Source organism: Sylvia atricapilla, chromosome 7 (genome assembly GCF_009819655.1).
Source record: "Sylvia atricapilla isolate bSylAtr1 chromosome 7, bSylAtr1.pri, whole genome shotgun sequence".
NCBI lineage: Eukaryota > Metazoa > Chordata > Aves > Passeriformes > Sylviidae > Sylvia > Sylvia atricapilla.
Genome location: NC_089146.1, coordinates 13,935,351 through 13,950,245, shown reverse-complemented (window position 1 = coordinate 13,950,245; position 14,895 = coordinate 13,935,351). Strand labels below are relative to the sequence as shown.

Below are 14,895 nucleotides of genomic sequence, written 5' to 3'. Positions count from 1 at the left end.
AGCAGAAAGTAATTTTTGGGTGGTTGTGGTGGTGCTAGGTTGTCAGTGGACTTGATGATTGTGACATCTCTTCCAACCTTCCCTAAACCTGTGAAAATAAATACTGTTTGCAAAATGAAGAGTGATGCTCAGAGCTGCAATGTGAAACAAAAGCAATAAACTACATTTTAGTCTTTTTATTCTTAGAATGTACAAGTTGGATGACCAGTATTTTTCTAAATATGCAGTCTTTTGTCACCAGTTCATTCGTAGGTCTTTATTCATAGAAACAATCTGAATATTCTTGCTTTCCTAGGAAACAGCGTCCTGTTCACTGGAAACTTTCCAATGTGGAAATTTTTCACGTATGAGACTAAAACTAGTGCAGAATTACAACTTCAACTCTCATCAGGATGCTAGTGACCTGAGAGACAATTTAGGTAAAGCTGCAATTTGCTGTCTCACTGAATTCTTACCAAAGAAAGATAACCACTTTCCTCTTTGTGTGTAATAAGCAGTATATATAATAAGCTAGATACTTAAATATTGATTTTCTTATTTCATCTATAGTAAAATGTAAAATATGAGTGGTTTTTCAACATGAAACAGCATCTTCCTGCTGAGTAGAATTCTTTTGCCCTGGTTCATTGAAATGTAGGGGTTTGTTGCACAATAAACGAAAGTTAACTCCTTTGCTTTAAAGCAAGAAGTCATACAGCTTTCTTGTATGAGATATTTCCTGAAGGAAAGAAGCAAAGAGATCAGAGTAAGCAGTGTTTGTTCAAAGCCTATTAGAATTTGTGACTAAAATGTGTAGCTATGAAGTGCTTTGTTTCAGAAGTGTAGCCAAACAGCTGAGTTAGGAGGTAACTATTAAGTTCAGTGTATTGAATATCAAGGCTCAAGCAAAAAGAAACCAAACACTCTTGTAAACCCACATAACCAAAAAGTAAATACAGTGCATTTCTATTAAATCTGCATGCTTTAGCAACGTCTGGAAAAGCATTGCAAAATATTTTTATTGTAAATATCCACATTAGAATTCAAGTTAAATTTTTTAAAGTGTTGTGTACCCTTCTACTGTCATAATTTTCAGTGTAGCTCAAGGACTGTTTTTAGTTTTCCACTAACCACAAGAATATTTAAGAAGTCTGGTTGCTTCTACTTGGTTAAAACCAACATTCAGCAGTAGAAGATAGGCGTGGTAGGTTAGATTTCCAAAAGTATTGCAGCAGAAAAAAGTTCTGAGCTGTTATGTCTATTTTGCCAGGTGTGCACCAGACACAGCCCTCTAGTGAGTCTCTGCTTCTGGAGGTGGTGAAGCAGGTGAAAGTGAGTGATTTGGAAGACGATGTTCTGGACTACCAGAAGAAGACACAACAACTAGCTCCAATTTGTAAGTAGAACAGGGTAAACAATTGTTATTTGTTTCTGTGCTAGGGATAAGGAGCGAGAAACAACTTTAAGAATGGAATAGCGTCCAAGGTTTCTCTCTTTCTTTCTATGTCTGGCCTTAACAATTCAATCCAGGGCAGTTTTGATGAGCCAAGTTACTGTGGATTTATTATTGTCAACACTGAGACAAGAGAAGCCCCAGGGAAAAGCAGGCAGAGCACATGTTTGTGAGGATCCAGTAGTGACTCACTGCTCGAGGGCGGGCTGAAGCTACAGAACTGTTGAGGCTTTTACTATCTGTATTGACTATAATTCTCAAGAGCCACTCTGTCCTGTGAGGACATGGACCGACTGAGCTGTCTCTTGTCCATAGTTGCCATGGTCCCTCACCCACTGTCAGCTGCAGAGGATGAAAATTTGTTTGGCTGGCATTTAAGTGCTGGAGAGTGCCTTGTGTTTAAGAGCACTCCAGAGGGAAGGCCTGCTGTGCTTCCTTCACATCACTTGTGTGACTGCAACCAAAGAAGAAAGGGCAGGAGGGAGAGCAGGCAAAGGGAAATTGAGGGAGGATAGCAAATGCTTTGCTTCAGTAATTGTACATGTCATGTTGTGCATGCATCTGTGTGTGTCTGTGCTGTCTAAGTCTAGTAGAGAGTTGGCACTCTGAGTGGTGTTGGTACATTTTTGTGCTTCAAAGGTTATGAAATGCTTGCTGTAGATTGTAGCAAAATAACTCTGAAGATAACTTTAGTCACATGAACTGGAACTCAGCTCTGCTGTGGGCCAGAGAACTTAAGCACCTAACAATTAAGAAAGGGAAATGTAGCCTGATGTTTTCATACTTCAAATGAAGTCAAGTCTGTTGTGCCTGAGACCAAAATATCAAGACTGAGAGTGATGCTGTGAAATGATGTTTGTGGTCTAGTCTGAAACACCCAAAGTGCTGATGAAAGCAGCTTTATGTAATTGTTTATGTTGCAGTTTTAATGTAATTCAGGTTTGATTCTTTTCTCAACTGTACTCTTTCCAATGACCTAAGCAACAGTATAATCTACCCAACCTGTAACACTTAGTGGTGTTTTTGCAGGGATGAGAAGGATGAGGAAAGTCAGAAAGAAAAGCTAATATTGTCTGAAGACTGTGAACTCATTACAGTAATTGATGTGATACCAGGCAGGCTGGAGGTCACTACCCAGCACATCTATTTCTTTGATGGTAGCATTGAGAAAGAGGAAGGTAAGCATGATCAATACCTCTTTATTTTCTGTGTAGTTCAGCATTCTGCTTTTAGTACACTGAGTTTATGTTTTGAAAGCTAGTGTCAAAGTAATTGTAAAGAGACAAGTTGTTGTGCTGTACTTAAAATTAATACTGCACTTGATGGTTAGTGGCTGACTGATCCCTTCAGAATGAAGAGTCTGGAACTGTACTTTCTGAGCTGGTAAATTGATTAACTATTCTTAGTATTTCTTAAAATAACTTACTAAAAAACCTGCTGTAGTAAGAAAAGTTACTACCTCTAATTTGCTTTGTAAATGGCACCTCTCTGTTCTCCCTGACAGAAAATGTTTTGCTCATGAATTGATTAAAAAGTAGTAGTATGTAAGCATTAATCATCAATATTAATTTAGGGAACTTCAATAGAACATACATTGTGAAAACAGTGAAGTGAAATCTTGGACAAATTATAGTAAAACTTTCCAAATCAATATACCCAAATATTCAGCCTTTGGGAAATTTAAACATAAAAGTTCTTTTGAGTCTGTTTAAGAAAGCAAAAGGGATTGGTTCATACTTTTTGTCAGCAGAGTACATTTATAATATATCTTTAATCAGAATTCAAAGCAAATTCTGCATTCCATCAGGTATTTCTTGCTTCATTTCTTTCAGCACAACAATATCTGAAGTTAATATTTTCCTAGCAAAATGGCTAATCAAGTCAGCTACAAGACTTTTCCTTTTCTAGGAATAACTGAGCTGATTGGAGCTGACCGCACTGTTTATATATGAAAAGGGTTTTTTTTCATATATATTCCAACTCAGTAATCTGTGTTTTTCCAGGGGTAGGTTTTGATTTCAAATGGCACCTTTCCCAAATTCGAGAGATCCATTTGCGTCGGTACAACCTGAGGAGATCGGCTTTGGAGATCTTCCTTACGGATCAGACCAACTATTTCCTCAACTTCAATAAGGAGGTATGGATTTCCTAAATTTCATGGATTTATATAATAAGGACAAGGTAAAGTTTAAGATGAGTGATTGTATTTGAGTCTGATGCCTTTCTTAATACTGTAACACTAATAACAAAACGTTTGCTTTACGCAGTCATCACGCAAAACCAGACTGCAGTCTGGCATCTAGAAACTGATTCATTGTGAGAAGATAGATAAAACAAGATTCTCCATTTCTCTCTCTCTCTTTGTTATACAGAATAATTATTTAACTATAATCACATCAGTAGTAATCTTAATGTTTTGAAGCCCATCTTTTTAAAGATTGAACAAATTAATTACAAATCAAAGGGGACTTTTTTTTTTTTGCAACAACATTGGAAATCATTGATATTCCATGGTTGAGGGGTAGTGAACTTTTTTCCCCTCTGGGTGATATCAATGATCCTTTTATGAGGGACTAAGATAAATTTCAGAACTTAGGATGAGTTACATACTAATATGTCAGTTTATGAACAGCTCTTAGAAGATGTTGTGTGATTTGGTTTTGATGTGAAGGATGTCACATCCATCCACGTCCAAATGTTCTAAACAGCAAGAGATTGAAGTACTTGAAAGTGTAACTATGTCCTATATATTTCACATTTTTATTAGCAGATAAGTTGCTTAATTGTCAGATTCAGTCTCCAGAATGTTGTTTCATTAGTGCTGTTTTGTAACAGGTACGAAACAAAGTATACAGTCGGATATTGTCCCTGCGCTCTCCAAACATCTCTGGGACCAGATCTCCGCAGGAGCTTTTCAAAGCCTCAGGTTTGATGCAGGTATGAGACCTGAGCTAAACGGTCTAAAGAATTCCTGCTTTTTGAAGGAGTCCTCCAGTGTATAGATGGCAGCTGCCAACTTCTGAATCCTCAGCCTGGCCCTGAACTTTCATGTGCATAATGTTAGGATGGTTTGGTTTGTGTTTACAGTCAGGTAAATGGGTATAGCCAGGCTCTGATGTGATTGACAGGCATTTTAACATGAATATAAAACATGTGGCAGATTTGCTTCCGGTTTTAGTCTGTGATCTTGGTGCCATTTTGAAACTTCTTTCACTGGATGTGCAAGTAATTTTCCCTGCTATCTTTTCATGATGGAGCTTTCCACAAAACCCACATAAAGATTAAGTGCACATTAGTAATTTTGGTAAAAAAGGAAAATGTCAAAATGCCTGTATTACCATAAACAAAGATAAATTTTTAAATATAGTAAATGTAGTTTTATCTTCCATCTCTTTATGCCAAAACTGTTTTCTCTGAGGGAGGAAGCTTTACAAATAACTTTAAAATACTGGAAGTACTTTGATTGCTCTTTTTTTTTCTAACAGTAATAACTGTTGAGTTGTATATTTACACAGAGAACATATCATCTGTCATGACACATCTCCATCACTCTACAAATTCTGAGCCGTTCTGAACACAGCTATGTTCTTTGTTTTAGAATATGATAATGGAGCAAGCAGAGGTGCAGAGACAATTTGGTTTACAAATTGTTAACCTGCACTGTTAACTAGTGGGAGAATAATTTATAAATAAATTTTGATCTTAGCACTCTAATAGATTTCAAATTCTGTTCTCCTTTTTATCAGTACCTGTGTATTTGCCTTCTTTTTGTTTCTCTTATTTCCTGTTTTTCTTTTCCTTTTTACCAAGGCTGGTAATTGTCTGCTGCGCTGTACTTGAAACAGTACTGTCACCAATCAGGACCTGATTTCAATGAAAGATAGATAGCACAACCACTGAATCAAAGGGGAAATAAACTTTATTATGAGAAATTGAATCTGGACTTGCATACAAACATACTTTTTGTGATTTTCACTTGCCAGAGCTATCCTCTGGCAGATAGATACTGACAAGATGTGTAATTTGTGATCATTATACCTTTGATATAGTGAATTTATTTTATCTTTCTTTGTCTTTCAGAAATGGGTGAATAGAGAAATATCCAACTTTGACTACCTTATTCAGCTGAACACCATGGCAGGACGAACTTACAATGACCTTGCTCAATATCCTGTGGTAATTAAAAAGTTAATTTTTAAATTTTTGCCAAAGGTATGTGTTCTTTCTGTTTTGAAAGATGTATTTTTAATCTCTGATGTTTGACTTTTTTTTTTTCCCCCCAGTTTCCCTGGATTTTACGAGATTACACCTCAGAAGAACTGGACCTGAATAATCCTGCAGTATTTAGGGACCTGTCCAAACCCATAGGTGTGGTAAATGAGAAGAACGCTAAGACTGTGAAAGAGAAGTACGTATTTGAACACTTGGTTATATTTCTTTGTCTTTTCTGAGCCTCCAGGCTAATAACACATGTAAAAAATAAAGTTGTGACAGTGAAATTTTTGAAGCTAGTTTTATGATATAACAAACAGATGCATTTGCAAATGTGGTTAGTTTGTTGTTGCTGCTGCATTCAGACACAGTTACATATAACTGTGGCACTCAGTTATATGGCATGGAAGGACAAAACTTACTGTTGTAAATTTTCAGTTGTTTCTCAGCTGTGAAGATGAAAAATGAAAAGACTATAGAAACAATTTAATGGCCCAGCAGCTTGAAAAGACATAATGTGTCCCATGTCTGCTTCAAGATAAGGAATGTGAAATCATAGTGCTCAGTTGAGCTGCCTGTGCTAAGAGGTAGCATTGATCCTAAATCTGTACTTCTGCTTTTTTTCGAGCATAGATTATTATCTTCAAAATAAAACATGTCTCAAGTGACTTCCAGCAAGTTTTCTGTGGGTACCAATGGCAGGTACTTCCCCCACACAGCAGTGTAGTGATCTTGGGGACTGAGTGTGCTGTCATACCAGACTGCAGTCAGATGTCTTCCAAAGTCTTCTGAATACTTGGAGAATTTCTTTGAGTCATTAGGCTCTATCCTGACTGTATTGAAATGGATTCTCTATAAGTATATTTAACTAGAATTTCTCTTACCAGCCTTGTGAAGCTGAGGAATGTATCAGCCAGATGGTGGCATGGTAGAGTGAGTTTGCTAGTAGAAAAGAAAATGGGCATGAGTGTGGAAGAGATCTCTTGTGCATCCTGCATAGTCAAGCACACTTCCTAAATCTTGCAGGAAACCATCTTAAGTCTATTCACTAGTAAATACTCATTTTAGTGATGTGGGGTGTGTTGATATGTTGTATAAAATCATCAGTCCTATCTGCCTTTTCTCAGTTGTGTTTACAATGTTTTGTTTTTTTAGATACGAGAACTTTGAGGATCCTCTTGGGATGATTGACAAATTTCACTATGGCACACATTACTCAAATGCTGCTGGTGTCATGCATTACCTCATTCGGGTCGAGCCTTTCACAACACTTCATATCCAGCTTCAGAGTGGCAGGTATGCTGATGAGCAGCCCTTTCTGCTTCTTCCTTGTCATTTTACTAAGGGAGCCATCAAAGTCTAACCTGACTTTTCTGATCCACAGATTTGACTGTGCTGATAGACAGTTCCACTCTATTCCTGCTACTTGGCAGGCACTCATGGACAACCCCAATGATGTCAAGGAACTTATTCCAGAGTTCTTCTACTTTCCAGAATTCCTGGAGAACCAAAATGGTAAATTGAGTCGTAAGAATGTTCTCACAGAAAACTGATTCTGTATTCTTCAGAAAATAATCGTTACAGCCATTTGTGAATGCTGAGGAACACTTGTTATTTAAACTTTATGGTGTGATTGTAGACATGAACCATGATGCTGACTTCAGACTGTTTAGTGAAGATACCAGTTATGTTACACAGCAGCCTAAACATGGTTTAAAAACCAGACCATGGGCTTAAGGATGGCTAAAAATAGTGTTTGCTTAAAGGAAAGTATCAGAGATGCTCATCTGGATGTTTAAAAGTTAGTAATAGTTAATACTGATTAAATACTTAGCAAAAATTTAAAGAGATTAATTCTAATTGTTGTAATACTGATTGAAAAGATAGTATCTTGCATTCTGACATGAGACTCCGAGATACTTTTTAATTCACATTTATTGTTTAGTGATTTGTTTCTCTATCTTTGCAAAATTTGAGAGTGGATTTTTATGTTTGCTACAATCTACTAGATTCCTAAATTAGAAAAAATTGGCAAGTCCCAAGTCCCACTTTCAAGTCATTTGAGTATTTGGAATTGTTTCAATGGTAGCTGGTGAGATTTCAGTCTTCTTAGAACCCTTGATTTTATAACCATTTTTAATTAACTTCTAAGTAACTCCCTTCTTATGAGCAACTACTTTTATGGTTGGGACTTCAGCTTCAAAATAATCTAGATGTTTTGGGTGATTGTTGTCCTTTATCATTTAAAATTGTGAACATTCAGAACAGAACTTAGCCTCCTGTGTCAGCGGTAGGGTTATTAGAGACTTACATTAGGAGTTTTTCAGTACCCTTGTCTTGCATTGAGAAAAAAATATTTTTAATCGTTATTGAGAAATCAAGGTACTTGAAATATTTTGTAGCAACTCTAAAGCTTTTCTGTATTATTCACCAGGTTTTAACTTAGGCCAGCTTCAAATGTCAAAAGAAGTGGTAAATGATGTTGTTCTACCTAAGTGGGCCCACTCCCCAGAAGACTTTATTTATAAACACAGGAAGGCTCTGGTAAGATGATGTTTATATGGGTGACATAATCATGAAGGCAGTGCATCTGCACGCTGTTAAATGTAAAACAAGTGGGATGGCATTCAAACTAGACTTGTGGTTGCATTTGACATTACAAGTACCATTAGAACTTCCAGTTAAAAGCTTTGTGCGTGTTGATAAAATGCTGAAAAGAGCATTTAATATCTTGGGCATTTTTGGCACTTAATGATTTGGGCATTTGCTGTCCTAGGAGATGAAATGCAAAGGTAGGTGAGTACGACTCCTTTGCTATTTAAAGATGGTTCTGTCTGGTGTTAGGGAGCCTGCAGGTTATGAGATGTGCATTTCAATAGTGCACATCACTTGTGTCACTATTGATTTTCACTCTTACCTGGCAGTTACTGCCCATAACACACAAGGATTTTCTTACACTTCTGCCCTATACATTGCTAAATACCTAATTTGTGGATACTCTCAATTTAGGAATTGAATCTTCCACAGAAAATAGTAAAAACTTCAATATGGGACCAGTACTGCTCTTACAAGAGTGTTTTTTTCTTCTAGGAATCTGAGTATGTTTCTGCTCATCTTCATGAATGGATAGATTTGATTTTTGGCTACAAGCAGAGGGGACCAGCTGCAGTGGAGGCGCTTAATGTGTTCTATTATTGTACTTACGAAGGTACAAAGCAGTATGTTCTCTTGTCATTGTCATCAGGCTTGTGAGTTTTCATTATTAGACAGTAGACACTTGATTTGTGAGTGTACTGTTCAGTAGCATATGGTAAGGCAGCAGATTTATAGATGAGATAGGGCAGCAAACCCTGTAATGTATCATCAAAAAAAGAGTATAGTTTTTTTTAAAGGAGAAACTGTTACAGTTTCTTGTCTTTTTTTTTCTAAAAGTTACCGGGTTTTCTTATCCCTTATTTGCTTGCTTAAAATTTAAGCATTTGTGGGAGGAGGTGTCTTGTGGTTTAGAGTTCAGGCACATTGCTTAAAAACAACTAATATTAGACACAAATTTAATCTGTTAATTTCAAACCTAACGTATGGATAGGTTTTGTGTGGTCATTGCTTGCAATGAAGTATTTTAAATTCATTTGATAAGACAAAGGCCTGCAATTCTTGCCCTGAGAGATAGACTGAAAATTCCACATGCAGACTGGAGTTTACAGATTGTATTTTAAATGGAGGCATTATCTAGGGGCTTTTCTAGGGGTAAGGGGTCATAATGCTGCAAGTAAATTAAGATTTGGAATGTTAGTTGACCATATTGGTTCTTAATAAGTTGTTTGGATTGTGTTCCTTTTTTTTTATTCCCCTACTCTTCATCGTTCTGGTTGTCATCCAGGGGCTGTGGATTTGGATGCTTTAACAGATGAGAAAGAAAGGAAGGCTTTAGAAGGGATGATAAACAATTTTGGGCAGACTCCCTGTCAGCTGTTAAAGGTACTGCTCTTTTGCTACCTCTCAACCTGACCTTTGTGGTTAAATGCAACTGAGTTATACAGACGTCTGAAAAAACAGTGGTTTTTGAGGTTATGGTTTGTAATTTTAGCAACATTAAGTCTTTGCCACATTACTAAAGAATCCATTTTCAAAATAAATCAATTTACTTCAAGAACAGATATTAGATATTTAAGACTGTTTTCCCATTAAGATTCTGAGTATCTCATGTGCATTGAACGAATTGATAAACTAGTCTAATCTCTTACTCCTTCAAATATTGCCTCCTAGGAGCCCCATCCACAAAGGCTGTCAGCAGAAGAGGTAGTGCAAAGGCTAACTAAAAGTGATACCTCTACTCTGAATCTCTTCCAACACCTCACTGAGCTGAAGTCATTCTTCATAGAGGTAGATGCATTACTTGAAATTGTTTGGAGTCTAATCTGAAACTTCTGATGTACTAGAAACAAAAGGTCACAGCCTAGGTGAAAATAAACTTGCTTCCTATTCAGAGAAAATACTTCATGATGCAGTGTGTATTAAATGAGCTCTGTCTTTTTAGTTGGCTTTCATAGAGGTTGAACCCCATAATCTGCTGGCTGCTTGTGTGGCTGTTGTTGTTTGAGTATTAAATTAGTCACCACACCAAGAAAGCTGCAAACCTCACTGGTGGTGGTGTGTGAGGACTCATTGAACTTGATAGTTAAACTCCCTGATTTGGGTCAGGGTTTCATTTGCAGTGTTTGTGATGGAAGCTTACCTGCACAAACTGAATGGGTGTGTACCAACGCCTTGGGCTGCTCTACAGGTCTGACACAGATTCCAGAGGCTTTAGATCTTAATCTTAACAGGTTCTAGATTGATTGTTTAGCTTTTGGATATAATCAGATCAAACCCATGTCCTTTCTCTTAGGGAATTAGTGATGGTGTGCCCATTGTCAAAGCCGTTGTCCCCAGGAATCAGTCACGTTCCTTTATTTCTCAGGGAAGCCCAGAGATCTTGGTGAGTTGCATGTTTCAATACAGTTCTTAAACTGCAGATAGTCAAATGGGTGTATTTTTTCATGCAGCTTGTAGAGAAATATTTCTTAACTGTTCCTCTTCAAATGTGTTCCTTTAACCTGACAAATGTCAGTTATAAGTTAAATATTTATCTTCTAAGGAGAAGCCAGGCTGATTTGTTGAATGGCATTTAAGAGCTGATGAGACATGACTGTAAGTTATAGTGAGGCATATTTTAAGTTGCCACTTGATCAACTTCCCTGCAACAACCAATTTGCTAATGCAATGCAGCCCAGATTTAAAATTACAGCATTGAGTTATTAATGGTGTCCTTGCTTGTCACTGCTTTCCAACCCATATATTAAATTATGCCATATCTGGTGCATGCACACTCCAAAGGCCAGCACTGTTCCTAAAACTAACTCTTGCACTAACATACATTCTTGTACTATGACAGATTGCAAATAATGAAAGGAGAGCGGTGGGTTTGTATTTGTGTCTGTATCTAATGCCTAGACACTGGCCCTAGTGCAATAATGCCTCTGTTTTGCAGGAAAGAATATTCCAATAGTCCTATTTTGTATGTCAGAATTACTGTGTTGGCTTAATGTGGTACATTCATGGGGGATTTGGACACATCTAAAATTCTCCTTGTGTTTTTCATAAGTATCTAAAGAAAATAACGTTGAATATTTAGATTCCTTTGTTACTTCCTCAGAAATGAAACTGTAGTACAATGTTATACTTCTTGTCCTAATTATTAAGAATTATTTAATAACAATTATTATTTAATTATTTAATAGTATTTACTATTAACAATTAGAGTCAGAGAAGATGAGAAGCTTAAACTAAATGTCTGACTTGTAATTAAATGTTTGAAAGGGGTTTGTTTGCTGGGATTTTTAGTTTTTGTCTCCTCCCCCAACTTCCTACCCCAACTTCTCCAACCTGTGTAAAACATAGACTGTTCTAATGTGGTTCTATGTATCACGTGTGAATTAACTCATCTGAGAGGGATTTTTTTTTTACTGATTTGTTTGTCTGGGGAGAGGTGCCTGTGCTTTTTCCTTTGTGGTAGGTTTTCAAGAAGCCTCTCCTGAACTTTATTCAAGCTCCATTGGCATCTAGGCAAGCAGAAAATAAATGTCTGGGTTTCATCAACTTTTTCATCAAACTTTTTTAGGTAACAATAAGTCTGAACTGCGTTATTGGAACTCATGGTTGGCTGCCTTACGACAAAAATATTTCCAACTATTTTACATTCATCAAAGATACAACAGTGACAAATCCCAAGTAAGCAAATTTTGAGGAGGGGTACAGATGAATGCATCTAAAATAATGAAATACAGTAATCAAAATCTGTGGGTTGTACTGTATTCACTGTCTGAGTTTGCACCTAAGAGTGCATCTTCTGATGTTCATTTATATTACCTCTAATCTGTAATAGCATTCTAATAAGAGTTATGTAAGTGGCATTTCAGGCTTCATTCTTAGAGCTACTTTTTGTCTAATTATCAAACATAAAAACTCATTGTGGAATCTGTGATAATCTTCATACATTCTTATGCTGTAGTAAAACATACGTCTATGTGGCGAGTTCGGGATTTTTGTTTTTAGAAAATGCCTTTTTTTCTTTAATGTTACAATGCTTAGCAGGGACATAAGTTATCCAATTGTGTAAAAGGCTGAAAGAAAGCTAAAATGAAATCTTGCTTCCAGTCACTGGTGGCAGTGAGAGTTTTGCCACGTATGTAGCCTCTTCTGTAGGTGGAATTCATTGCTGATTTTTAAAGACAGGGAAGTGCAAAACATGTAGATTTGAACCAAGGTTATGTTAACTGCTCATCGTTTGCCTACAGAACGCAGCGCAGCATGAGTGGTCCTTTTGCCCCGGGGCTGGAGATCACCTCCAAGCTGTTTGCAGTGTCCCATGATGCAAAGCTGCTCTTCAGTGGCGGACACTGGGACAACAGCATCCGAGTGACATCCCTTACGAAAGGCAAACTGATGGGACAGCACATCAGGCACATGGGTCAGTCACTCTGTGTTGGGAAGTGGAAAGGGTTTATGTGTGTTGTTTGGTGTTCTCAGAATACAGCCACGTCACTTGGGCATGCAGTTGTAAAGGGACGGCAGCATAAGAGCAGAAGAACTCTTGAATTGTGATTACACAGAAATACTGGAGTATGGCGTTTCAGTCATTGGAGTGGGGCTTTGATGTAGTTTCAAAATAAGGCTTGCCTGCTGTTTTTAGGTAGCAAAGCTGAATGTGTCAAGTGGGTACACTTGGCTGTATGGTAATTTCATTGTTTAGTAGTGTCACCAGCCCTTATCATAGTGGAGTATTTCATGCTGACTGCAAATCAGGTGTGACAAATTGGATCCACATTGTCAGTCTGTGGGAAATTAGTCTTAATTACCCATAGGACAACTTTGTCTTCTTTTCTTTATCTAGATATTGTGACCTGCTTGGCAATAGACCACTGTGGAATTCATTTAATTTCAGGCTCCAGAGATACTACCTGTATAATATGGCAAATAGCTCAGCAGGTGGGTTATGTAGGCAAACTCAGAAGCAGTTTCTGGATGTTCAGGATGTTTTGCTATTATGTTTTATTGATTTCTTTTCAGATTTGTAGGGAGGATAGTGCACTAAAATCAATTGGCTTCGTAGTTTTACTCCCATTGTCTTCTCTGAAATACTGTACGTATTAGTTGTTATATAGCTGAAGTTCACTATTTTAGAGGCACTCTTAAAGATTTCATGATTATTTTCAGGGCAGGCAAATAAGAATCTTGCATTTCTAGGAGTTTTTCACTCCTAGTAGTGAACAACAACTGCTTGCTGTTGTCCTTGCACTCCTGGACACTTGCAGGGATAGGAAGGAGTCAGCTAGGTAGCATTGTGTCTCACACCCACACAGTAACTACATGTTCATTCATTCTTGGCATTTCTGTAAGTAGCGTGCTGATACAGGGGGAAATATTGGATAATATTGATATTGGAGTGCTGAGTTATGCCTTTGGCTTTAGCCTCTGTCAAATACACACCTCACACAACTGGCACTGAAGATACCAGAAGTTCATTTTTTGTTTGTCCTTCAGCTGCAAGAGAATGTGTCATTGCACTTTTTGTTACTCTCAGGGAGGAGTGCCTGTAGGCCTGGCACCTAAGCCATTACAGATCCTTTATGGGCACACTGATGAAGTTTCAAGTGTTGGCATCAGCACTGAACTGGATATGGCAGTGTCAGGATCCAGGGTAAGCACCTTCCTACTTCTCCCTTTTTTTTGCCTCTTCTTAACCAAACTCAGACCATATAAAGTGTTTGAAGTAGGAATAATACACATGAAAGTCATTATTTCATAATCTTTTTCTTCAGCCTTGCTTACCAAGAAGATATGTGGTGTTGCCTTTGCTGCCTGCATAAATCAGACTGTCTCAAACTGCTGTGCAGAGCATAGGCCTCACCAGCTGCGTGGTGGTATTCTGCACAGATGAGCTTTAATATGTGTGGACTTGCTTGGAGATTTTAAGCTTCTCATAGCAAGTGTTCTGTTTGTTTCTTCCCTGCTATGTTAACCCTGAAGGTTCTGTACCACTTGCTCATGGTCTGCCTTACTGTACTGCACAGGCAGGCTGCTAACTCTGGCTTTGTACTCACATAATGCCTGCTCATCAATGTGACCTGTGAAATGAATCATTTGCTGCCTATCCTCCCTCTTGCTCCACTTGCATTTTTTTTTATATGCCATGGTCTTGAGGGGAAGGCTTCTTTGTGCAGCGTTCCTCATGCTCAGGAGTCCTTACCTTCCATTAAGGATTTAAGTGCTTTCAAAGTACTGCCTGTCTCCTGTGTGTGTGAATCCTGAATGCTGTGCTAACTGTGCTGCTGGCTATCCACTGCCCTGCAGGATGGCACCGTTATTGTGCGCACCATTCGCAAGGGTCAGTACGTGAGGACTCTGCGGCCACCGTGTGAGAGCTCTCTCCTGCTCACTGTCCCCAACCTGGCTGTGTCCTGGGAAGGCCATATAGTTGTCCACACCAGCGTGGAAGGAAAGACTACTCTCAAGGTACTTAAGTTTGTGGAAAGCCTCTGTTTTTGTCACTAAAGATTTTAATCATTAGTGTATCTAACTTTAATTTCCTGTAGTAATGAGGCTTTTTGAGCATGCAGTGTCAGTTTCCATAATTTTTTTAAATTTTGCGAGCCAATTCAAGTGAAATATGGTTAAAGGGTAAGTGACAGGCATACCGTGCTCTTGTGAGT

General features: G+C 37.9%; 1 protein-coding gene across 1 annotated transcript in view; it reads left to right on the top strand.

Annotated features, from left to right (window-relative positions):
* The window catches only part of NBEAL1 (neurobeachin like 1), a 76,989-nt gene that overhangs the window by 51,104 nt on the left and 10,990 nt on the right, over positions 1 to 14,895 (top strand). The window contains 21 exon segments of the mRNA XM_066322695.1: positions 296 to 330; positions 333 to 419; positions 1,250 to 1,339; positions 1,342 to 1,375; positions 2,462 to 2,610; positions 3,436 to 3,569; positions 4,268 to 4,369; positions 5,513 to 5,608; positions 5,716 to 5,840; positions 6,800 to 6,940; positions 7,029 to 7,159; positions 8,079 to 8,188; positions 8,735 to 8,852; positions 9,525 to 9,622; positions 9,911 to 10,027; positions 10,533 to 10,622; positions 11,805 to 11,914; positions 12,481 to 12,653; positions 13,077 to 13,171; positions 13,767 to 13,883; positions 14,537 to 14,698. Of these exon segments, the coding sequence (XP_066178792.1) occupies positions 296 to 330; positions 333 to 419; positions 1,250 to 1,339; positions 1,342 to 1,375; positions 2,462 to 2,610; positions 3,436 to 3,569; positions 4,268 to 4,369; positions 5,513 to 5,608; positions 5,716 to 5,840; positions 6,800 to 6,940; positions 7,029 to 7,159; positions 8,079 to 8,188; positions 8,735 to 8,852; positions 9,525 to 9,622; positions 9,911 to 10,027; positions 10,533 to 10,622; positions 11,805 to 11,914; positions 12,481 to 12,653; positions 13,077 to 13,171; positions 13,767 to 13,883; positions 14,537 to 14,698 (2,314 nt within the window).